This window comes from Aptenodytes patagonicus, chromosome 1 (genome assembly GCF_965638725.1).
Source record: "Aptenodytes patagonicus chromosome 1, bAptPat1.pri.cur, whole genome shotgun sequence".
In the NCBI taxonomy this organism is placed as follows: Eukaryota; Metazoa; Chordata; class Aves; order Sphenisciformes; family Spheniscidae; genus Aptenodytes; species Aptenodytes patagonicus.
This window is the reverse complement of record NC_134949.1, coordinates 44,660,282-44,686,586: the sequence shown is the minus strand read 5'-3', so window position 1 is coordinate 44,686,586 and position 26,305 is coordinate 44,660,282. Positions and strand designations below refer to the sequence as shown.

Sequence of the window (26,305 nt, the reverse complement as noted above, 5' to 3'; positions counted from 1 at the left end):
TGCTATCTGGAGGAGCTCTTGCATATTGAAGGATATAAAAAAGTCTTTTCAAACTGTTCCATAATTTAGAAAAACACGTAGGCCGAAATCTGGATTAGACTGGTGAAAATTGAAAAGAAATGTCCCTTCCCATTTGCTTAAAATCATTTGGCCATTTGTTTCTCAACTTTTTTTTTTTTTTTTAACATCTCTAGCTATCTGAAATTCTCAGCTCTTGTGTTCTGCAAGAGGAAATCATAAATTCACCTCAGATATCTTGTTGATGTCAGCTGTCTTAAAATCATCACTCGTATTTCAGGAGAAATAATTATCTAGTTTTGCCAAATAATCCTAATTGGCCTTATTTAACTTGGTGTTTTGTGTAGCTGCTGGCTGATGATACTGCTCATAATGGGATCATTCCTATTTAGAAAGTGCTGCAGCATTTTTTTTCCAAGAGAGAAAGATGTGAGAGAGAATCTTCTGGAATTTGCAAAGAAACATAACCTTAGAAGTGCCTGAGTTTTATCATGATTTGATTTTAATTTAAATGCCATCACAGAAGCCTGTCTTCTTATGTCAGTCTCTATTCAGTTCTAAATGTTTAGAGGCAGAAGGTTGAGGCGCAGCAGCGACTGACAGCGTGGGATGGCATTTTGCAGAGTGATTTGATAAGACATCCATATGAGTTTGACTTAATTGTTTTTCAAGTCATTTGATTTATTCTACATCGGTCTTAAAATCATGCAGGAGAAAGTATTCTTGGCCCAATTGAATTTGTACAGTTTTGGTTCCAGTATTGAACATGGAGCCTTCATTTTCTTCTGTAAATCATGGATTCAGGAGAAAAGAGAACTGCAGGAGTATCTCAGCTGTGGAGGAAGGAGGACAAGGGAAATTATCTGCAGATTGTCGCTAAAGACGGCAGGGAGATCCCCCGTTGTGCAGAGCAGGGTGCTGTACAGGGTGCTGCCTGCCCGAGCAAGCAGGGCTCCTCCCTGCCTTGTGAGACCTGCCAGCCACCTGCCCTGTGTTGCACATGTTTTAACGCTCTCCACCAAATGCTTACAAGCATTAAAATACATATTTCAAAAATAGTGTAATTGTGACCTTCTTATCATTACATTTATATGGGCTTTGAAAATGTGTTTAAAAACGAGCGTGACAGTGTAAGGGTGCATGAGGGAGTATTTGAGGGGCAGCTGGGTACTGGCTGTTCACTCATATTCAACCGACTGTACATTTTCCTTGAAACTTGCCCACTGACAAAGGGCATATGCGTACTATGTACCACAACAGAATTTAGGACAATGTTATTCTAATGCTCTTGTATTTGCTTCAAGTTTGTATTATTTAAGATTTTTAAAGAAAAAGGCTAGGCCTGCCTTTAATTTGTTATTTTGAGAAGTGCACCCTAAAAATTCAAGAATCACATAGAAGCTGTAATTTTATCTCTTGAGATGTTGTAACTGCAGGTAGGTATACCTTTGCTTGCCTGGCCTTTAAGTATTATTTTTGCTGCAAATTTAAACAAACCAAAACCAGACCCAAACTAAAACCACTTTTGAGAAGGGCTAGGGAGCTTGAGGTAGCATTTCTACTTCTGTCTGAGTTAACAACATTGTTAAGATTTTATATGTGAAGTGAAACTCTTCTGCAGTGAGAAAATATTTAAAGAAATATTCCCAGACACTCAAACCAATAGGTCTGAAAAGGATCAGGTGTTACAGTTTTAGTGTACTTCAACTTTAAAAAAATGAAATTGGAAACAGCAGTGTTAAAATTGTGTATTTTTTTTTATTTGTTAAATGTCTCTTGAAGGTCTAATTGTTTGGCCAGATTTATAATGGATGTCTTTTTATTACTAATTTGAACGATTTACAAAGATGTACTTTTAAAAGTGTATCGATACTATGTATTTCAAAAAAATCAGTGAAATAATTCTGAAAGGCATTTTAAGAGAAGGCAATTAAAATACATATTCCAAAGATGTGTAAGTTCTTAATTTGTTTTTACGTCCTGTGGACTGTAGGGCAGATTTTTTTTTTCATTATTTGTTTCTACAAATGACGGCTTGCACAGCTGCATGAACACAGTGACACTTTTTCTGTCTTTGGCTCCCTGTTATCATTCAGTCAAGACACTCATGGAATTAATTTGTACTCCACCATCTATGGATTTAAAAACAACCAGCTGGGTTTAGCTGGAATTGGTAATTAGTTAAAAGCTGCTGGGAGGCCGGTTGTGGTCTTGACTGGTGCCCCCGCTAGCAATTAAGCCATGTTTCCCTGGAAGGCCACACTGAACACATTTATTTTAAATGTACCTACAACACGTTGAACCTCTATTCAGCAAGAGATTTTTTAGGAAGGTCCCTCTCCTCACATTTTAGGAGTTAGAGACCGACTTCTAGTCTTCTGTCTAGTGTGAAGGGACCTCTTGTTTTCACTAATGAGTCTCCAGTGAGTTCAGTAAGCAATTTTTAATGAACTGAATCAATTCAGCGGCCACTTCGCTGCCCTGCCTTGTGCTTGCCACCATTTTGGTGACCTTCAGGTTCAGCGAGTACTTAATTATATCCCTAATGGCTTCGCAAACTTGTTTCCAGATATTGTGAACTGAGGCAAGGTTCGAATGTAAACATAGGCCACTCTTTCTGTTGCTGAGATAAATAATATTAAACTGTTATCTGCAGCATATCTTGTCTGCAGCTAACAAACTTTAGTAGAGCCAAAGTTTGAGTGTCTTCCAGATTCTTAAGTAAATGCTTCCTAAATTCAGAAACAAGACTCAAGTTTGGATATAACTGTCTTCAGAGAGAGGTGTCTTCCTCTCCATTTACTTTGTGTCTCTATATGCATTTTGCTAATAGACTTCACACACACACAAGTCAGCTGTAAGGGGTTTTTTGTTTGTTTGGGGTTTAATTCAGAGTGTAGGCCAAGTTGCTAGATAAAATTTTTACCTTCCAGTTCCTTCCACTTCCAGTTTTGGTGTGGACTGTTTGGCTTTTGTACAGTAATCTCAGAGGGTTGTTATTTATTGTCTCAGAGATACTGAGATTCCAACCCTTTATGAAAGGTATTGAAATGTATTTTTCATAAAATTATGGGAGAGAGTCTGGGTTTCATAATAATTATAGAAAATAAATGTTTCATGGTTTTTTCAAGGTTGTTAATTTCAGTCTTTAATAGCTATTGAGGAATATACAGCAGTGATTCCTAAAAGACAAATTTCAAATAGAAGTATTTTTGCTTTCATAAAACAATGGTATCACAAAGCAAACTTGTTCTTCCAGTCTTACCCAGACTGCGTAATGCTTGCCACGGAAACATCAGGGCAGAAGGATCAGGAATGATGTTATTTTATTTTATTGCTCTTATCTTTCCTAGTATTCCTGGGATACTTGCAATTCTCTATACGTAGACCACAAGAGTATCTAAACAAGGTACCTTTAGCTTCAATATCAACACTTGAAAGCTTTAGCTCCAAAAATAAGCATGGTATGGATCAAGCTACTGTTTCCTTCTCATTTATTTGCATTTTGAATGAGCACCTACCAGAATGTTATATAAATTATCATCGGATTTTCTGAATTATTCTTCTGTAGCTGTCTGTTGAACATGGCCATTTTGTAACAAGTGACTTAAAAAAGACAGAAATTTAAATGCTATACCAAAAGGTTTTGTAAGTAGGTGGAGGTGGGAGTCCTGTATGTTTTTACTTTTCCACTCCATCCAAGTTTGCAAAAAGCACCTTTTTCTGGACATGGTATCAAAGGGCATGGTTCTGGACTTTTTATTACACACCTCCAATTTCTTTTTCACCACATACATGTAACTATCAATTAAATATCAGCTGAGGAAATGAAAGTTATATTATGTTTACTTGCTTTAGAAAGATGAGATTTCAAGATGAAGGTAGCACCTACTTAATAAAGATAAAATACAAGCAATTATTTGCAGGTTTTTTAAAAACATGGATGACTTCTTTAATATGCATACATACTACTTACACACAATAATACGCTTTTGCATGTGATTTAGTAGATGGTACCAGATTTTAGTATATGGTATCAGAATAACTGAAATGTCAAATACATCCATATTTGAAGTCATACTATAAGTTTTAATTAACATTTAGGTTGAAGTACAATTTGTTGGGAAAGTAATTTTTAAAAAAACCATCAAAACCTTCTGATTTTTCCGTTTATTCCGGTACTGGCTTCTGCTCAGCTATGCCTTACAAACTTAGGGCATCGTTCTCTTTGTCTCGTTTACCAAATCCATTTCCTTTCTGTATGTGATGCAGAATGAAGTTACCTACACGTCTGAAACGATTGCTCTCTTTTCCCTTGGTAGCACGAGGTTTTGTAATTAAAGCTACGATCCTGTAGGCACCGGGGTGACTTCATGCACCATCTGAACCCTGTCATTGCTTCGCTGAAACTATTTTTACTGTAAATGAAGATAAACACATGCATAAACTTTTTCAGGACAGGGTCATCTGTTACTGAATGATATGGAAAACAGAACAAATCTGGATTTCATTACCAGGCTTAAAAGGTGTCTTTAAAATAGTCAGAGTTTGAATAATTTGGTTTAGACAAAGTATTGCTCTTTCGCTATTAATTTACTTGAAGAGATCACTGTTAATTTTTTGGTGTGGATAGCAGAGGGGAGGCCTAGTTGGAGTGGCTGAAGGAAGGTTGGGAAAGGACCGTTCTTACTTCCCTGGCGAGGAGCGTGCTGCCTTTCATCTTTCTCCTGTTTCTCCCATCCCTTTAAATCCTGTGAACTCGGGGCAGGTTCACCCATCCTTCCTTTGCTGACCCAGGAAAACCAAAGACCTGTAAGCACATGCGAAGGGGAACTCAGATAACTCTACTTCTCCAGCCCTGATAATCCCCCTAGCTCTGCTGATCTGATTTTGGTCTGCAAGCAGCTTCATTTTTGGAGTCTTACTTTAAAGGATCACAAAGTTGTTCATATATCTAAATAATAACTTTCTGAAGTGCTACTGTAGCCTTTTGTTCATTCCCTGCACTTTCTTATGCATTGCTCCTTTTATCATGTCTAGAAGTTATTGACCCGGTTGACCTAATACAACCACTTCAATGAGATATGTATTTTCCTTACAAAAGTAGCTTAATTTTTCCCTATAGGTATTACGTGGAAACAGGTAAAAATCAATTTTTTAAAAATTCACTTTTTTGGTGTCTATATTAGAAAAAACAAGTTGAAAGAACATCAATGTTGACTTGGGAATTTTTTATAAAGATATTTTTGTCAGTGGTTGACTTTGGGTTTGAATCAACGTTTTGACTTTGTAAGAAAGTTCGTTTCCCCGCTGCTGTTTTTGCCTGTTTAGCAGATACCCTGCGTAGCAATTATCTGATCTGTAACCTGGAAGGCTGTGTCACTGTTAAAACAGTACAACTGGTATTGCTGAGAAATGTTGTTACTTTGTATTAATTTTTCATTCCTGCAGAAGTTAAACTGGAGAGGGAGATCAGAGTCACAGCAGCACTTTTTTAGGAGGAAGAGAATAAAACCGGCACTGCATACCAGCATCAAAGTTAGTGGCGACAACTGATGATGCATATCCCAGGAGATATGGTTACATTTCTGGGAATTCATTTCCATTTTGTGATCTGTCAGTTCTTACCTCTTCTTGACGTAATTACAGAGGTTTAATAACAAGTGCTATTTAAATTATTAAAAAATAGAAATGTATGACAGTGCTTGATGCTGAGTTATTGAATAAAGATATGGAAAATATGATCCTAGATCTGGAATCTGTTATTGTTAGTTGGCAGTAGTTAAGCAGAAATACTTCAAAGCATTTGTATTAGTGTTGGATTAATTTTGTGATTGGCTCCTGCATAATTTGGCATTTTGCAATAGTGAGGTTAAGAAAGCACTTTTGATTTCATATACCTGTTACCAAATGGATAGCTAGTTCTTCAGGTTTGAGTATTTCCTGATTTTTTTTTTTCTCAAATATATGGGAAGTGTAAATTAAGCTCTGCAAGGCAGGAAGTATGTTTGCCATTTTTTGCTTGTGTTGAGTCCTGTCGTGGCTCAAATTGTTAAATTTGTTAGGGAAGTGGAAATGTTATGGTCAGAAGGTGTAAGACTGATCTGTATTGATGTTTTAATTATTGTTCATTGCCTGCTTAGAAACAGACTATATATTAAGCTGTAGATTCTCAATAACTTTATAGCCTTATGGTTTAGTACAATGAAATTACTTAATCTTTTTGTGACTTGTTGTTGGAATTGATCCATTTGACTTGATTTGAAATTCAGAAATAAATGCCACTGAGTCTGGATTATTGACTCCTGAGACAGTAGTACTTTAAGTAAGAAAACGCTTAGTGGGGTTGAAATACAGTGTGAAGTCCTGCTTCCTTTCTCCCCTCGCCTCTCTGCCCACCAAAAGCTGACCTTATGAATACTTAGGAGCAGAGGCGATTCTGGTTTTATTAACGTTATGAAGCTGCCTCAGAGACCAGGAGTCATCATTCTGGCAATGTATAGAAACATAATATGCCACTGAACTTGGAAGTTCTACAAAGGGTGGCCTAATATGAGGAGCTCATGGGAATCGGTGGTTCAACCCCATTAGCCTTGTGTTTGCTTTTGTTCATCATCTAACCATTTTCTTCTTTCAGTTCTTACAAGTATGTATTCAAATGTGTCAGGATTCTTTGTGGCAAACTGAAGAGCAGAGTGCTATTTGTATTAATGTGTATTATGGTGAAAAGACATACGGGTATTCAGGGATTGTAGACAGTCATGAGGTTTTTTTACTTATACCTACTACAGTTGTTTCTATGAATTGTATGTGTGCATGTATATACCCATTGCATATGATATCCTAGTGGCTGCTATGTTTTTTTGCATCAGCTTTACTATGTTGCTTACAGGTTGTTTTTTTCAATTGGCAGGTATTTAATTAGTCAAGGAGCACATGTAGGAGCTGTAAATAGTGAAGGAGACACTCCATTAGATATTGCTGAAGAAGAGGCAATGGAAGAGCTGCTTCAGAATGAAGTAAACAGACAAGGTAATTTTGAATATGGAATTTGAATATGGTGATTTTGTTTATTGGACACTAAATATATTTTTGAAAACTTATGCTAAATTAGGAATTTTAAAGTCACTCAATTTATTTTCTGAAGAGAATTGTCAATACAATGTACAGTGCTCAAGCTGTCTTCTAGGCATTTTTACTCAGCCCAGCCTCTTGTGAAGAAAGAGGTCAGAAGTATTGAACCCAGGTGTTGACTGGATTCCTGCATTCACTTAACTCAATAGAATTTAGGTGGTATTCAGATACTGTGGATGGTATTCAGTGCATCTGGGATATAGACTTCTATATCCCAGCTTTAGTCTATGTCTAAAGAGATTCCTGCCTTAGAGAGGAGAGAGATAGGTACTTTTAGGGTGACTCAGATGTTAGGTTTAGGATGAGGTGAATCCAGCCCTAAGGTAACTGTTTCTTTCCATTGACTACAAGAAAGCCTAGAATAAATAAAACAAGAGTAAACAACCATACTATATTCCATAAATCACCCTTTGTGTCTAGTTCTGACCTTTTGAATGCCTTTCTACAATGCCAAATGTCTGCAACTACTTCTTGGGATAAGGAGTCGTAGATTGCACTTGTTTTAGGCCTGAGAACCAATCATGAACCTTTAAGTTCCTCCCGGTTTTGTGTACTCTTCTGAGAGCACTATATAGGTGAGCATTCATGTGACAGTTAATGGATAGGTATGAAGTTTTGACATTATCGTTTAAAAATGTATACCCTAAATACATGCACCTTGCTCCTAGAAAATTGCTGGGGCAGTACTGGCAGTGGTGTCTTTGCAAGAGAAGATGGCCTTTGAAAAAGCATATTGATTCATTTTTCCCTGCTTTTTTTCCCCTCACACTGCTGTTTTCCATGTTCCAATCCTCAGGTGGGTTTTCCAGTGAAAGGTCTTTGGAAGTTTCTAGTTTTTCCGTTCCACAGAGGAAAGAATATTCAGTTGTTGTTGTTGTTGTTGTCTGCTATCCCAGAACTCCCAGTAGAAGAACTGGGGTGATGTGGTCTGAGTTACATTACATATTGAAGGAAGATGACATTCAGAGTGAGATGGAACCTTTGTGGGGGGTGTGCAAGGGAACTGCATCCACATTACTCTAGACCCCTGCCTACCTCTTAAAAGGCTTCTTTCTCCTTGAAAATGTTAATTTTTTTGTAGCGTTGAATTTATATCTCTCAGAGAGATTTACATAATTTAACAGTAAACTGTTAATTGCTTCAGGCCTTGCCCTGATGTAATTTGTATGGTTAAACCCGTTTAATGCTCAAAGCAAATGGTAAAAAGAAAGTGGATGAAATGATTGATATGCAGGGAAATAAGATACCAACTGATATACAGCAGTAGACTGTAGATTTGACAAAGGCTTTGATTCAATTATTTTGTAGTGTTAACTGAATTTTGATTAACAGTTCTTATCGTTAACAGACAAAGAACTTGAGGTTAGATAGCTGCGAATATTTTTTTTTGTCTGTGCTACCATTTGTCTATTTTAATTGGTTTGGAAAAAATACAGTTGTTGTTCTCTTTTCTAACAGTACTGTCAATCTTTGCCAGAGAGTTGTTTCTGGAATGTGCCTCAGCCTAAAGTCTTTAAGGTTGTTTTTGAAATGTTTGACTTTACTGATGTGCTATACTAATTGACTGTAGTAGTTCTTTGTAAAATTGACATTATTTGGGAAAAGAACTCTTTTCCAAAATCTCTTATTTATATGTTACTGCTTTTTTTAAAAGAAAAAATTATTATTTGTTATATGGGGTTTTTATGTACACTTATTTTTACAATGCAGAGATTCAACATTACACGCTAATTTTTATTCTTTTGCAAGTTTAACTATTTTGAACAGCCCAATTGTAAAATTAGCGTTGGCAACCTAAACTAAATGCCACAGTTCACTGAGAATTTCAGTGTGGTTTACATATTTCATATTTAAAGCTTACAATAAACTATGGTGCTGTCTTTATAAGTCTGAGAAGAATGTAGGTGTTCCCACGCTACAGCTGTTAGCTTCTAAAGGGATAATTCAGGTTGTTCTAAAATACTACATTTCAGTTATTATGGAAAACCTATTTTCCAAGCATTCCTCTTGCATTTTTATGTCAGTTGGCTTGCTGCCTAGCTAAAGGATTTTCAGAAGATTGGTCTTTCTAAGATGATTTGAAAAAAATATTGGTTGAACGAGGCACCATGTCAGGTGAGAAAAAACTTGCTAGGGCGGTGCTTCAGAGTGGTTTGACCTCCCTCTGTGGAGAATAGGAACTGGATGCTGTCCTGAAGAGTGACCACACTCTGAACATCCCTGACAACATTTCTGCCTTCCTGATCTTAACAGGGCACTAAAGCCTGTGGTTATATATGTGTATATATATAAATTTTTATTTTTTGTATATATATGTACACAAATACATATGAATGCATTTATATATATGTATTTTACCTAGCTTGTTTTGCTGTTAGACCACTTGGGAGTTTCAGTTTCACAGAAGCGGGGAAGAAGGCATGCAACATCCCTCCTTCTGAATTTGTGTCTGAAGGTGTAAGAACTAAGGGCTTTTACCTGCAGGGATGAAATCATAGGAAATGTTTAATGATTGTGGGTGAGAATGGAATAGAAAGAGTATGAATCTAGATGTGGACTTGTAGTGTATAACTTACTAAATCATGACACAGTTGTCTCAGCAATAAGGTTTTAATCATGTGCTTTTGATGGCATCTTTAACTTGCATATAAAGTTAATATTATATACAGAATGATTATTTAGCCATTATCATGATCACTTGAAAAGTGCCTAATTGTGTGTATGTTGTGGCTAGAGAAGTAAATAGCTCTAAAATAGGAACTTAATTGTTTATGTTAATGTGGAATTAACACTGATGCATTGTGACCGTTTCATCTTTGACTATACATGTGGCTGAATGCAATTATCCCTCTAGCTTTAGCATTGCTCCTCGTATAAAATAAAGCAGTGCCGCAGTTTTGATAATGCAAGTTAATTGTAGGGTCTGTGGAAAGGTCAGCCCTGTCTCAGTGTTACTGGTAGTGGAAGATCAGCCAATTTATTTTGAAAATAAACAAACCTGGGTGCCAAAAAAATTTACCTCTGTGTAGGTAAAACATGCGGCGTGAAAATTAAGTAGATGTTTTCTGTAGCATTCTTGCCTTGCAACCTTTTCACGTGTATTTATTCCAACATTCATTATAGTTTCATTTTTGTGTTGCTTAGTTAATGCTGTAAGTATGGCTCCCTACATATTGGCGTCAGCAGTCAGAGTCATTTGGTGGCAAAAGATTGCCTGGAAAGATCAGTCAGGTTCATTGTGATTTCAGATATGTGTCAGTGATGACATTTGATGTTTGTTTCTGGTAGAAATCTGAGGAGAATCGCCGTGTTAGCTCACCCTTTTTACTGCTTTTGCAGACCTTCAGTCTTTATAGGAAAAGTTCAAACAGAGCCTTCCAGTTGTGCAACTATTGAGCCTCCTACAGATCATCAATTGATATTTATGCCCAATTTTCACAGGTATCAAATTATATTTTAAGGACATGTCTAACTACAGGGCAAAAAATAGGAGCCTCTGGAGACACTAAATTCATGGAAGTAAATTATAGAATGGAACACAATTCAGTTCTATGTGATATTACAGGCTTAATACAAGGAAGGATCTGCAGTGTTCGCTCATCCTGTTTTAGCATTCAGACTCCAAAATCTGACCTGTCTGGAGAGGAGATGGTCAGTGAACCAAATTAGTCTTCTTGTTTTACAAGTTCTGTTGTAAGGCATGTTGGACATGAAAGAAGAGACCTTTTGTATTACTAATACCCAATATCTTTCTTTCTTCAGTTACTCTGATCTCTATATGTGACGCTTCTAAATTGTGACCCTTGGTTCAGGCTGTGGGCCACAGATCCCCAGACAAGGCCACCTTGTGTTCTGCTGAGAATACAGCAGGACCCTATTGATACAATGAACTATACAGTAGTTCTGAACTAATGGACTAGCTACCCTATAAGTGAAGCCATAGCACTCTGATAGTAAGAAAAGCATTTTCCTGCAAAGGGGAATTTCTTGTTTCATTTTTCTTCAAAGGCAAATTATTGGCTTAATTATTTTTTAAGCTTAAAACCTAGCTTAGTTTTATATTTTGTGAGAAGGTAAATTACATACGCGGTCTAGTAAGGTATAAAGATTTTTTGACACAGTTATGAACACTTCACAAATAGAAAAACTAGGTATTTTATGGAAATTATTCCACAGTAGTGCTGAACAACTATTCTCTTTGCATGCCACGTGTTTTAACTATTTCTTGTGTTACACAAAAAACTTCTCTTAGGACTTGTTTTGTTGTTTCTCCATATGGCTGATATCTTTATCATGGGCCAGCCCCATGTATATAGATGCCACTGCAATCCACAGAATTCTGTATCAGTGATATCTTTATCGATTTAAATTCATTTAAAATAGTTATTCCCAGCTTCTTGATGTGATCCCTTATGTTTCTACTCTGCAATGTTTCAACTTTTTGTAGTTGTGGAAGTTGTCTTTCCCCAGTAGTGTGAAGTTTTCATTTGCATTGGTGAAAGCTAGCAGAGTTGAGAGAGATGTTGCTTGGCTATCGCTTTAGTTCCAGCTAGCCCTGACCAGTTTTAAACGTTGCCTCTCCTCAGGTCTTGAGTAGGGTTAAGTGTTATGGTTTGAAGTGATTTTTTAGTTGTTCATCATCAGATGTCCTCTTAAAATTATTTTTAACTGCTTAAGCAGTTACTTTGAATTATAGGAAACATTCTCGGGAGGTGAGTTAGTGGGGAGAAGTGACGTGAGGTGAATCAGGAGTTCATGATCCAGCATGGTAGCTCTTCAGTATTAGAGAGATTACTTCTCCTTTTCCGAGGAGAAGCAAATGTTCCTCATTCTTAATTGTAGGTAAATGTAACGAGACTCTCTCGGATGTATTGCTTAACTCAGCATTGTTTATGTGGATAAAATGCAAACTATTACATTTGTATATAAACATTCACTACATGAAGTAAAAAGTGGGTTGATCTTCCATGCAGTATCTAGGAAACATGCCTTTATATGGCTGAGGAGTCCTGAAACAATGATTCAGCATTTAAATTTATGCTGAATTTCATTAAATGCTCACTGAACGGCACACTGTTTTCAAACCTGTTTGGAACTGTTGAATAACACTTGTTGATCAGAAAAAATGAAAGCATTTAGCAATAAATTATTAACGACTTAGGAAGTTGTTAGACTGCCAGAAGTTAAGTGTGGTGGTGGTGTGAGCGAATACTCCAGCTGAAGTTGAGCTGGGAGGCAGCACATTGCCATCTATGGGCCGTATGAAGAAAGTGTTTGAAATGTATGACGAGCATTTTCTTTTTCCCTGATATCTTAATAGAGTCTGGAAAACAAAAGCAAGGAGAAAGGTCCGTACAAGGTATAATAAAGGCTGTTTACATTCCATTTTCTCTAGTTAATAGTGGGAATTGTATTTAGCTTATCTCAGAGAGGGGCTTTTTTTCTATGACACAAAGTTCAATTCCCATTTTCATGCCAGTTATTAATGTGGGGTGTTTTATTTAGATTGCCAAGATTCTCCTACTTTCTTCTGTTGAAATATGATCAGAAATTTACTGTCTTGTAAAATAATGTATTAATGCAGCCATTAGTCTTTTGCAGCCATTATGTCTTGTTTGGGCTTCAGAAATGCAATCGTCTGTGATAATGATAGAAGTCTATATTCAGTATTAGTTACTTTTTCTGCAAAAGCATTGCTATTTTGACATAATTCTTTGGGTCTTTAGGCATACCTGGAAAGTATGCTTAGACATGAACCGTTAGAAGCTCAAGATCAGGGTTTGGGAAGAACTTTTTCTCTGTTCTTCCTTTATACAAAAGTGCCTCAAAACAACCAGCCACACACATGAACAGTTTTACACTGAGAGGAATTTACGTCGGATTCTTCAGGTGGAGAAGGTTACTCATGCTGATAAGGATTCACAGTTAGACCTCAGGCATGCAAAAAGGGGATGGACATAAATGTGACTAACAGATGATATATAAACTATTTATTTGCATAGTAGTGTTTTGCAGGCAACACTGACATGTAAATGACTGTACTCTAGAGAATTATTTTCCCAGGATCTGCTGATCTGCACTGCTGTGTCATTCTGAAAGGCAAGCAGATGAGAAGGCTCGAGGAGGTTACAATTTGCAGTAGTTCATACATCAATATCTAGGAGCCTTCTGGAGGAATGAGAATACGTGATTATCAATACGTTACTGATTCAAAGTTCCTGGTTTTCATTCTTCATATCTGTCAGAGTTATAAAGATTATTAGATGTGTAAAATTTAATCTCTGTTCAGATATATTTAGTCATGGGTTGTCTTGAGAGAGACAGTTTTAGAAACTTCCATGTATTTAATTTTTACCACAGCTTCTTTCAAACAAGTACATTTTAGCTTTTTCCACCGCTTAGTGCTTCAGCAGTCTTTTGTATCTTCCTGCATCTTGCAGATTTAGCCTCCAGATTAATGGGATTTCATCAGTTTCTGATAAAATGTAATTCTATTAATTTTTGTTAAGTTGCCAAGACTGAAATGATTGTTTTAGTTGATTAAGTAGATGAGTCTAGGAATTCAGTCAGCTGCTTAAAATACTTAATGTATAACCTGCCTCAGTTATTTTATGATACTTCGTAAAGTTTTATCTTTTCAGCTGTACTTAGCATAATGTTTTACCAGATTTGCTTAGTGAACAGAATCTTTTCTCCAACTGATGTTTCTTTGTGGTTGGGTTTTGGTTTTTTTTTAAATTACATGCCCCCTTTTTTTTTTTTTTTTTACGTATTTGTAGACATGGAATATCTGTTATGGTGTGAATTGACAGAAGAATAATAAAAAAGAAGTGAGCTCTGTTGTAGCACTGTCATATGCTACTGCAAACCAAACAAATAACTTGTTATGTTTCCAAAAGCATGTAATAATTACATTCCTTCTTTCTGCATTTCAGGAAATTTAGATTTCGGCATGTCATTTTCAAGGCTTTTCTTGCTGTATAATTGGGGAGTTGCAGCATCTGTGAAATACTAATTCATACGTAACGTAATAGATATATCAGCCTGGTATCCACTGCCTTAAGGGTATTTCAGCAGTGCCCAATAAAATCGCTTTCAGTTTGCCAGGTTGTTGCTCTGGCTTTAGTTGCCAGTGGATTGATAAGAGCTTGATGAATCTGTTTTATTATAATCTGTTTTATCATGTTTTACATAATAGAATGATGCATTGCACTACATATGATCATCTCTATGTTATGTATGTCTTTTCATTTTGTGATATTGATAATTTCTTTAATGAAGGCCACTTCATCCCTTAGCTCATTTTCTGCTGCATGTCTAAATGGGCAACAGTCAAGTTGGATTTAATTTGGTTTCCATATTGTGGGGATCCATTCACCCTGTAAAGGATTAATAGCTCACAATTTCTTTGAAGACGTCAGAGCCTGAAATTGCTGTTCATTATAAAGACTTTGAAAATTAATTAAAACTAATTAATTATGTAGAGTAGTTTTGAAAAGAGGTGTTCTAGCTTTGCATAGTCTTGTTTGCAGTCTGCTTTATATTGTTGTGCTTTGATTAGTTAGGAGAGTTATGTGATAGAAACATGTTTGCTGGAGAAAAACAGTTTGAGGACAGAAGAAGCTGCAGCAGGAAATACTGAAAGAAGGCAGAATTAGATTTGAGTCAAGGGGCATCTATCTCAAGTGTTTTAAAAATCATCTTAACCTCTATAGGCTATATAAGGATGACTGTTGAAGTTTGTGGTTTTATCTAGTAAACCAGTACCTCTTCCTAGATTTCACTTGTTTTTATTATGTCCAAGTTAACGCTTTACTCCACAAGAAATTAAAAATTCAGAAGAACAGTATATATTTCCCAAGTCCCTGCATACCAGTGTCTAAGATTAGACAAATCATACACATAAAATAACTTTGCTGAAGGTTGGCCGACTGATTTTCTGTTGGAGGTCAGCCCAGATGCAATTTGTGCTCTTGATGACCACAATTCCTAAATCCCTTTTCCTCACAAAGCTGTCACTGTTCAGTCAGCATAGCTAGAGCAATGCTCATGCATAGTTCTCTTCAAGACCCCTTTTCTGCTATGTTCTTTAGATCACTCCATGTGATAGTAATTAAGAAATGCTTGCAAATACATGCTTTGCTTTGCTCATTCAGGGTCTGGGGTTTTTTTCCAATCTGTTTAACCTGATGTGTATACTTGTAAATGTTATATTGTGTTCCTCCCTTTTCATCAGTGTATGATAATTTTTTGTGAGACGTACTATTAAAAGGTTTCAGTGGTTTTGTTTTTTTCACCTGAGATATGAAGGGAGATTTCCAAAGGCTTGGAAATCTGAGTATGAGGTTTCTGTTTCTCGGTGATAAAAGACAAACTGGTTTTAACAAGATATTCTTTAGAAAGTATAAAAAATATAGCTCTGTCTTTCTTGTAAGTATTCATCAGTGTTGAGAAGCTAGGCAGTTCCTCTTCCCATAGATATCTCCTTGTAAAAAAATTGTAGCTGTTTTCTACTTTCTACAGATACATCAAACCAGACTTATATTTTGGTGCTTAGAAAGTTAAAATATAATTTTTCTCATTTTTTAACAGGTCAATTCAGTGATTATTGCTGTGATGGTAGACATGCTTAAAATTGAAGAGCCAGTTTTAGTAGCTTTCTTTTTTTTTTTTTTCCCCTTCTTTTGGAAAAAACTGCATTATGCATGCAGAGTGTCATGCAGTAACGGATGTTTCCATAACCTCTTGGGGTTCATCTTCAAAAAGATATTCATATCTAACCATGAACTTTATTCATATTGTTTAGCTGTTATTTTATTGTATCACATAAACATGGTGTAAGATTTGTTACATAATCAAATTGAAGTATTTGAACTAAAATATTTTGTGTCTTCTCTTCCACTCTCCCCCTCCCTATCCGAATTAGGCGTTGATATAGAGGCAGCTCGAAAAGAAGAAGAACGAATAATGCTAAGAGATGCAAGACAGTGGCTCAACAGCGGCCATATAAATGATGTCAGGCATGCAAAATCTGGTGGTACAGCACTTCATGTAGCTGCTGCTAAAGGCTATACAGAAGTCTTAAAGTAAGTGTGGTTTAAATGGAAATTTTTCATATTTGATTGTCTTGTTCATGTAATGCTGCTTGGAATTGATAAGATTGGACAATTCTGACTTTTAGGGATTGTATCTTGGAAAATAACAATCTCTAGAACTATCTTTTCCTCAAAGTTCGATTTTATGTTTTCAAGCACTCATATATCATGATGCTGTTAGCTTTCTGTGTTAAGTCATTCAAAATGTGAACACAGTGTACATATTGAGCCTGAATACTTATTTAAAAGAAGAAAGTTGACAAAAAACTTGCCCTGTTTCTAAAGCCAACTGTGTAAACAAGCTTAATACCTTTTTATAATGTCAATTAGCATGCTGGTTGATGCATGTTTTCAAGACACCATATTTATATGCATACATAAAGCGGAGTTTGTAATCCAGACTAAAGGTTTTTAGACCTAAAGAACAGAGAATTTAATTTTGCTTTTTTGATATTGTTGTTGAAAATCATGACTCTTGAAATCTTTCCTGGAAAGCTTCAGGCATTTGGTGTCCCTTAATTCACAGGAAGCTCTTCAGTAGTACAATACAATTCGAGTATATACTGTAACAGATGTTTAATTTGTTTTTCACCAAAGTTCTGCTTTTATTGAAGTAAAGCATACTTAATAATACATTGCTTTACTGTGTAAATGTATTTGACTGCTTTGGCAGTACTAGGAACAATTCTATATTGTAACATGTATGAAGATGAGCACACACCCTGACTCTGTAAGTAGTGCTACCTTTAAGGTCTGCAGAGCCTTGTAATGCTTTGTCAACACAGAAGTTGAACGACAGAGCTTTTTTAATCATTACGTAGAATTTACTGAATGGGAGTTTGCTTCAGAAAACCCTGATGCTTCAACATGATGAAGAGAAATTACTCTGTTGGGAAAGAATAATTTTTATTTTAGAATAGTGTGTGTCTGTAAGGGAATTATATCTATAACTGGGGGTTTTTTTTAGCTCTCCCAGTTAGTGTCTTTTTTGTAGTCCAGACCATGTACTTTTCCTAGGAGGGGAAAAATATATGTGCAGGCAATTTTCGAGATGGCTTCAAATCATCAAAAATGTGTGCTCTGTGTAGGATGCAAGACTGCAAGACTTTGCAGCTGAGCATGTGTGAAAGTTGACTCATTGCAGGATATTACTATAAGCATATTGGCTCTTGCGAAATGGAGATAATTGTTTGAGAGTATTTCACGGTTATGTGATTTTTAATAATTACAGACAGTGTTTCAGAGAGCTGATAGCCCTTTACACAAAACTGTTTGTCAGGTTAAGTGTCCATTGTCACTTTGACACTCACGTCAGAACCATGCTGAATTTGAGTGTTGAACGCAGGCTGAAAAGCAGGTCCTCTGAGGAGCTTTGCTCCCTCTCAGAGAGCAATTGAAGCACGTAAATACTAGATTGTTAGAACATCAAATGTTAATGACAGGAGGAGATGCAAGTTTCAAGCAACCAATATTAGACTTAACAGCTTGAAGCAACTAATATTAGAACAGGAGGCGGTTTTAATAATTTACTAGGTAAGAACACAGTATCTAACAATTTTTGACATTTTATAGCTTTCCTTTCGTAAAAGGGCTTTTCTCTATTACTGCACATGTAGAGAAAAATATCTAACTATAGAAACAATGGACTTTGAATGAAGAGGAATTGAATAAAGAAGAAAATGGAAAAGGCTCTTTTTCTTGGATTTTCCTTAAAAATACATACACCTACTGAACAATGAAAAGGCAAATGTTTCTGTGAGGAAATAAAATTAATCAATTGTCAATAGCCCAACTAAAATATGTATGATGAAAAAGGAGAAGGATATTATTGTAGAATAATTTCATGATTTTACGGCAGTTTATTTATCCCTGTCAGCAGTGTCAAGATCTAATTCTTTAAATTTCTTTAGGCTTTTAATACAGGCTCGCTACGATGTAAATATTAAAGATTATGATGGCTGGACACCACTTCATGCTGCTGCTCACTGGGGTAAAGAAGAAGCATGTCGCATTTTAGTGGAAAACCTATGTGATATGGAGGCTGTCAACAAAGTGGTAGGATTTTTATGTAATCCTTGTCAAGATACAAAGTTCTGGTCTCTAAAGTGACTTTAGAAGCCAGGGTAAGAAAAGTGATGATAAACTGCTGTTTACTGTACGTGGAGCTTTATATAATGCATGTTTTGTCAAAACAGCATGTTTGTGTTTCAAACTAAATTCTCTTGATTGTCTAAATTAATTTCTAGACCGACTTTATGCTTAGTTTTATATTAAATGATACATGTAATCTTTGACAGGGAAATTCAAAATAGAATGGGTTTATTGACATTTCAGAGGTACAAAATTAGTGACTTGATGGATTGCATACAGGCTTTTATTTGATCACTGAAGACGATGATGCCTTTGGGTAGTGTTTTAACTCTTAAATTGTGTTGGCATACTAAAGAGTTATCACTATATGCTGGTTTTGGTGCGCTGGAAGAAACTTGTAGGCATCTCTGGACTCCCGAGACATAACTTGAATGCTTCCTAAGCTATATTTTCTCGACTTTTACGCAAAGGCCTGCGTAGCTTGCTGGCTTTGCAAGATCTTGCTCCCAACAGATATAAATATATTCATGATTCACATAGGCATCACAAGGATCCAAAACTTTTCATTCAACTGTGTAAGTGCTGAAGCTCTCTTTCTTCTCTTTGCACCGTGTTTTACAGATAGATTCTGATCTGCTTCCAATTTCTGTCAATACCGTATATGTAAATTACTTGCCCAACTTTTAAGATTGAGTCTTCACTGAATTTTTTCATAAGCTTTTAAAAATAAATTAGGGAAATATGCAGATGCAGGTCATGAATTAGCAAGTATTTACTCTATATAAGGGCAAAACTGCCGCTTAACATGTTTAGTCTTTGCTGACTTTTTCTTCTTTAGAAATCAAGGTTGCTTATAATAAAACCAATGAAACCTGGCATTAAATTTCAAATAGCTTCAACTCTGTCTCTGTATAATGCTTATAGAACTTTTAAATATCAGCAGTATAACTGTATTTTGTATCAGGCAATCAAAAGCTGGTGCAATTAATTGAAGCCAGTTTATCAAGTTATCTGTTAGACTTTTTACTGGGGTTGTGAGAACGTGGAGGGTGGCGTTCCAGAGAGCACTCTCATGAAAGTATGTTCCACTCAACTGGGGCAAGAATAAGAATACGGGAGGTAGAGAGAGATATAAGCTGTTTCATTTGGTTTATGGGCTTGTCTGTGCAAGCTGGGAAAGTTTTGCCTGTTGTGTTCTTAAGTAAGCCAGTAAGCATTTTTGCTTTTGGAGATATGAAGATTGAAAACTCCTCTGGATTTGGTTTCAGTTGTAGGTGCTTAGCATCTCAGAGAACTCAGCCATTATTTTTTAGGCACTTGACTTCAGGTATTAATTTTTATGGATTGGGTTTAGAGATAACCTTCCAACTACAACGGGTTTTTTGCAAAGTAATTTTTTGTGGTCAAGGTAGGTCTAACTCATACGTTCTGGAAATAAACTGACTTAATAGCTACCTAAAAATAGAAGGCTGGATTAAAAACTGTAATCATAATGCAAATATAAACTTGAGATAATTTCGTTGTTTAGTTTCTGGGTTAGTGCTGTGTTATACTAAATGGAATAGTTCACATGTCAGAGGACCTCATGCTGTTTTGGGTAGTGCTTGTTGAAAGGTGCATGTGCTTCTGCTGTATGGTCAGAAGTTTTATGGATGTGAAAATTAGTGGTTTGAAGGTCCATCCTTTCTAACCAGTTAAGATAGCCTTCACAGTGTAATTAGGAATATGTTTGCCCTTAGTTAATGTTTTGAGAAACTGAAATAAGCAGAGACAAATATGAACACCTTTAATTATCTTTATAAGCTGCTGTGACCACTTTTAAATGACAGCTCTGTCTTTATTGCTGGTTATTGTACAGAAGCACTTACTTGACTGATCTTGTCATGATTCTCCCAACATTTCAGTATATCCACCCAGCATTTTGATGCAGCTGCATTTATACCAATGGATCTAGGACTTTGCCTAGATTCCAGCCTTCTTGTATTTGAATGCAAACTTCCAAATACAAAACATTGTCTTGCAGTATCAAAGTAAGTCAGGCTTTCTTTGTGAAACTGTGTGAGCTTCAGCCCTTCTCGTCTTCAGGTAGAGATGAAGAGGAGGAATTTTTGAGATCTTTACCAATTCAGACCTTAAAGATAGAATCTTATGTCCTGTGGGCATATGGTCTAGTCGAGAATTGCAGTGACTATGTAGATGTAAGATACAGCAAGCTGAAGAAATTCCAGCTGACAGCATTACTCTGTGTTAATGATTCACATTATGATCTGTTTATTCAAGTACATGTCCCATGGAAATCATACACTAAGGGAGGATAAGAACAAATGGTTGTAGCAGATCTCTTCTAAAATGGAACGTAAGATGTGAAATACAGTTTTACTGTAAAAATGTGAAAGTGTGACTATTTAAATTTAGTACAGCTTGCTTAAATAATTTAAACTTTAAAAAAACAAGCTGTATATGGTAGCCTAAGGTGGACAGGATACTGAACTGCTCAGTATCCATCCATACGACTGCCATTGGAATAGCTGTTTGGGACTAGTATTGTGAGAATCATATTCTTTCAATCTATTTTATTTTCCTTGATAGCTTTTTCCTTCAAAGGACAGCAAAATTTTATTGAGGTCGTGTTTTTCTCTCTTAAAAAACGTGTTTACTCATCAGGTATAGATGTTTCTGTTTCAATTACCCAAAAAAAGTAATATTGCAAGATTGTTTTCAACTACTGACAGACTAACAGTTTGTAATAGAGCTTGGCTTATACTTTCTTATTTCTCTCTTTGAATGTGCTCCTTACCTGCATCATCATGTGATAAGGCATCGTAATCCGTTATACTTGAATTCTGCTGTACAATTATGGTGTTTTACTTCTTCCCCTTCTCCAGGGGCAGACAGCGTTTGATGTGGCAGATGAAGATATTCTAGGATATTTAGAAGAATTACAAAAGAAGCAGAATCTGGTAGGCCTTTTGTATATAAACATATATATATATATATGTTATACTTTATTATACATATGATTATGGTACACAGCTCAGAGGAGCATATAGATTAAAAACAAAGGCTTGATTTGGGGCTTCAATTCAGGTAATGCCACAGTCATCTCAAAAGTTATTTCATGCCCTTACTTGATCAATTACGGTGACCAAAAAGCCTTGGAAGAAAGAAGGTGCTCTTCTACTTGCCTTCTCCAGCAGGTTTTTTGTGATCTGAAGCATCAACAATGAACAATTTACTTGGAATAACAGTTTCTGAGATTTTAGAATTTTGAGCTTTGACACTTCGAAAGCTTATGCACATTCTAGTGTTTGTAGTAGTTACAAATGGAGGGAAATCTTCTCTAGTTTTGTCACGCTGATAACCATTCTGTCAATTTAACTGCATCATTCTGTATGTTTTGAAGCTTCATAGTGAAAAACGGGAAAAGAAATCTCCCCTAATTGAATCCACAGCCAACATGGATAATAATCAGACACAGAAAACATTCAAAAAGTAAGTAAACTAGGAAAAATAACAAGCTCTTAATAAAAAAGATAACTTTAAAAGCTGTTGCAAAGTCCTACTTGACAGACTTCAGTAAATTTTTTGGAACTTAGTAAGTATTTTTCTTTTCAAACTCAGTAAAGAGACATTGATTATGGAGCAAGAAAAGAATGCATCTAGTATAGAGTCTCTGGAGCAAGAAAAAGCAGATGAGGAAGAAGAGGGAAAGAAGGATGAATCCAGTTGTTCTAGTGAAGAGGAAGAGGACGATGACTCAGAATCTGAAGCAGAGACAGGTACATTATTTGGAGTATTGTCTGTCTTTAAGTTTTTGCTTTATGAATTTACTTATTTAATATCATTATTTAATATACAGAGTTAAGTATCTTAAGTTTCACTTATTCTTCTGCATTCCACTAAGCTTCCAGTCATTTTAAAGCAAATTTATATATGTCTAAAGTCAAGGCATAACAGAGATATCAAAAAGATGTTTTTACTGGTGGCTATTTAGATTAAAGGTATTAAACTACTTATTTGATTGGCTATTTAACAATTGATACTTTTAATCAAATAGTTGGAATAATCTAAGCCTTAAGTAGCATGTCAGAAAACACTGAAGAAGTTAGAAGATCAAATCAGAAATGAAGCGTTTGCTTGTGGAACTGGTATAGAGATTGGAACAGCAGAAGTGCAAACATTCTCATTTGTTCTTCCCATCCTGAAGTAAATACCAATTAGTCTGGCAATCTTAACTCAGGTACTCATAAAGTAACGGTGCATATATTTACTGTTCAGTGTGTATTGAAATAAACTTTTAAAGGTGCTATTTTAATGTTAACAGTTACTTCATATACAATTTCATTTCAAGAGGAATGTTCTTTGAAAAGTTTGGAATTGTATGCAAAGAAACACATTATTCTGTACTTCTCTCTCCAATGGAATTTAGCTTTTTTTTTCCTTGAACAGTTATCAAAGTCTTAAAGCAAGCAGTGATGTAAGAACAGCATAGCATCTTTTTCTTTCAAATCAGAAAACAAATGTCAGACAATCAGTGTTTAACGATGTATGTTCAATCCTAATAAAGAATTTTAGAATTACAGTGCAGCAATACAGTACATAGACGTAGATGTCATTAGAAATATCTTGTTACTATTTTATACTTACACTTTTAAAATAAGTAACCCTTTTTGGTGAGCTGTCAGTTCTCATTTTAAAACATTCTTTCCAATTTCTTCACCTGAAAAGGTAAGGCTAAGGAGGGATTTTAGAGCTAACCAATGTATCATAAATTTTTAACATAGGCAGAAGTAAAAATAAGTTGTGAAACCAAACTCTCTATTATGTTTTAATTATTTTTGTATTTTGAAATAAACCAGCATTTCAGTGTTAAGCTGGAAAAAATGTCTGTCAAACTTTGTAATCAGTCTTTCAACTTAGTATACTTGCATCCCTTATTTACAGAGATTGAGCTTTGGTAAACTCAAAACACTTGTAATATATAACATGTAGTAATTTCTCAGTCACTGGACTAACTGTAATGTCTCCTGAACTTTGTGACTCTGGTAACTGTGTTCTCTTCGTTACCAGTAGATAGTTTGTGCCAGGAAAATTTGACTGTGACACAAGAATTAATTTATGTAAACTTTGGGGTTTTTAATATCAACAAGGTTTTATCATACTTTATTTGGCAAGCTAAACTTTAAGCTTTTCCCTGTAGAGCTGCATCTCTAAATTCCAAGCTCGTACTTTCTCTTTTTTCCCATTATTCAGCTTAAGGTAGTTTTCTAGCGAAAAATCTTAAGATTATAAGAAGCATTCTGGTTGTAAAATATTTTAACAGTGTTCAGTATTCTGAAGTACTGGAAACTGTGATTTCTAATCTATTGGGATGTTGGAAATGTTTTCCTAAAACTTACATTCTGTTTCATTGATTATGTGAGAACACAGTTTAAAAATAAATGCATTTCTGTCTGTAAGACCAAGAAGGGAAGTACGAATATGAAGGTATAATCTCCTGGAGGACAGGGAAACAAGCTGAAAAATAAAATTTTCAGCAGTTCAGGTTTTCTGTATATTTTAAAGCTGTATTACTCATTTGCAAATTTACAGCAGAGCTGCCTGTGCATCATCTCAAAACGTACTGTCAGTCTGCATTGCCCTCTTGAACTTTTTATCACCATGACCTAGAAGTTTACCACCATTTATTTTCACTTGTGTTTAAAATGAACTTTCCATTAAGTGCACAGTTAGTCATGTAAGCTGATTTTTTTGTATTTGTATTTGTTTACTGCATAATTAATTATTCAAAACATCTGTTCAACTATGTCCATAACTAAAACAAGTGTGTAACAGCAATACCATTAATTATATGATTTCCAATCATAGATTGATACTTTGCTGAATTTGACTGTTAGATATGAGAACGCTGTATGAAAACATTGCATACTTTCTCAATTAACTGCTCCTGTGCTGTATGGGTAGTGTAGACATAAAGGTATGTTTATAGTAGGACCAAAACCAATGGGGGTTGAACCCCATGTTGCTCCATACTGCACAGATAGGATGTAGCATCCTACTCCAAAGAATATGTAATTTGAATAGGTGAAACAGAAGTGAGGTGTAACATTATGAAGCTCAAGCAAGTGCAGTGGCAACAGCTGTTGTATCACAACCGTGACATTTTCTGTATGCTTGTGTAAGAGGGGTTAAGGTACACAGGCGAAGGACAGAGGAACAAATATGGGCAGGAAGGACAAAGCAGAAGAGGATGGAGTAGGTGGACAGTGAAACTTAGGTAGGAAAAACAAGGGACAAAGAACGAATGAAGCAAAATGAAAGTCAGAGCTCTGGAAGGCAAGTCCCTGCCTCAGCTCATTTTACTGAGTGGAATCCCTGGCTGGATTCTCTGTTCAGTTAATTATTTCTTTGTACTCAACATACACAGTTATCCAAGAATAAATGTTTTACTTTGATTTAGCATGTTCTGTAGTTCAAATTAACTATTACATGCCAACATACCTCCTGCTGTTAAATTTTTACGGCCATTAGCCATCTACTAAAATACAGTCTGTCTGGGGAGGCTGTGGAATCTCTGTCTCTAGAGGTTTTCAAGATCTGACTCATCAAAGCCCTGAGCAACCTGGTCTGTATGCAATACTGACCCTGCTTTTAGCTGGAGGTTGAATTAGGTGACCTACTGAGGTCACTTTCGGCCTGAATGATTCTGTGGTTCTGTCTCTGCATCTCTGAGTGTTTAACACTTGCTGAGTAACAAAAAAAATGTTATATGCATGAGTGTTATGGAAAAAAGATGGACCTAAGATACACATTGGGAGTGAGGGGGCAAACACTGAGACATTTTATTATAAATAATAAAATGCTGTTGGGAAAGTTGACTGTCAAATCTGTTCAAACGAAATTCAACTCTGTGTTGTAGAAGTGAAGAAATTGTGAATGAAAAATGAAAATGAAAATGTTGTAAATATTTTGCAGATAAGACCAAAACCTTGGCAGCTGTAACTAATAATGCAAATACCACAAGTACACAATCAGCATCGGTAGCTATGACAGCGCCTTCAGTAGCCGGTGGCCAAGGGGCACCTACATCACCTGTTAAGAAGGTAAAATAAAATACCTTTCTCATGATTTTAGATTTCTGTTCTTCTGTGTAAGCATACGTTTTTTGATTCTTGTATAAGAAGTGGATTGGGTTATCCAGTGAATTGATGAAAATATGCACAGATTCCTAAAATATTTTGTGTTTTTCTGCAGAAACTGTTTCTTTTTTTTTAAATTTTGAATGGTTTTGATTCTAAACAGGGATCTAAAATACAGAACTGTGACATAGCTGAACATAAGACCCTTTTAAAAAAGCAAAAATCTGTTGCACAGTGACTGGAGTTCTTGTTTTTCTGAAACTAAACTTCATCTTTTGAAAGTCTTTTCTATGCCAAACTCCTCCAAAATTTTTGGAAACTACAGTTCTAGTGTCTCTCTCTGTGCCTATATTTGTGATGCACTAAAGACAAGGGAGGCAGGCGTGACTAAGGTACTTTCAGGAGTCCTTAGAAGCATTCAGCTAGTGCTTAGGCACAGAAGTTGAAAGTGATACCTGAAACAAGAAGTAGAAAGTGCTGTAGGTCCCAACCCTGATTTCAGTATGGTTAGGACCTCATGGATAAGCTAGAGAATTGGGACACGTGATTTATTCAATGCACAGCTCAAAAACACACCTAGCAAAGCCATATTGCATGCAGGAAGCTTTTTACAGCTGTGGAAAATTAATTGGAATAAATTTTAGTTTTGCTTGTCAAAGGGAAGATATGTATGCCTGAGGCAAAAAATTATAGTAGATAATAATGCGTAGTCAGAAGGTGGTATGCAAGTCAAACTTTCAGAATATCTAAGCAAACTGGATAGTAAGCCAGTAAGGCTTCCTTTGTCAATCATTACAACTTTTCTATAAACGTCATAATCAAAGCGTA

At 35.8% G+C, this 26,305-nt stretch overlaps 1 protein-coding gene across 5 annotated transcripts in view; it reads left to right on the top strand.

The window, feature by feature from the left end:
• The window catches only part of PPP1R12A (protein phosphatase 1 regulatory subunit 12A), a 124,804-nt gene that overhangs the window by 57,830 nt on the left and 40,669 nt on the right, over positions 1–26,305 (top strand). For all 5 annotated transcript variants that reach the window (XM_076333541.1, XM_076333560.1, XM_076333570.1 and 2 more), the window contains exons 3-9: positions 6,932–7,050; positions 16,079–16,238; positions 18,158–18,302; positions 21,224–21,298; positions 21,742–21,830; positions 21,960–22,117; positions 25,314–25,441. In XM_076333541.1, coding sequence (XP_076189656.1) covers positions 6,932–7,050; positions 16,079–16,238; positions 18,158–18,302; positions 21,224–21,298; positions 21,742–21,830; positions 21,960–22,117; positions 25,314–25,441 — 874 coding nt within the window. The remainder of the gene's footprint in view (positions 1–6,931; positions 7,051–16,078; positions 16,239–18,157; positions 18,303–21,223; positions 21,299–21,741; positions 21,831–21,959; positions 22,118–25,313; positions 25,442–26,305) is intronic.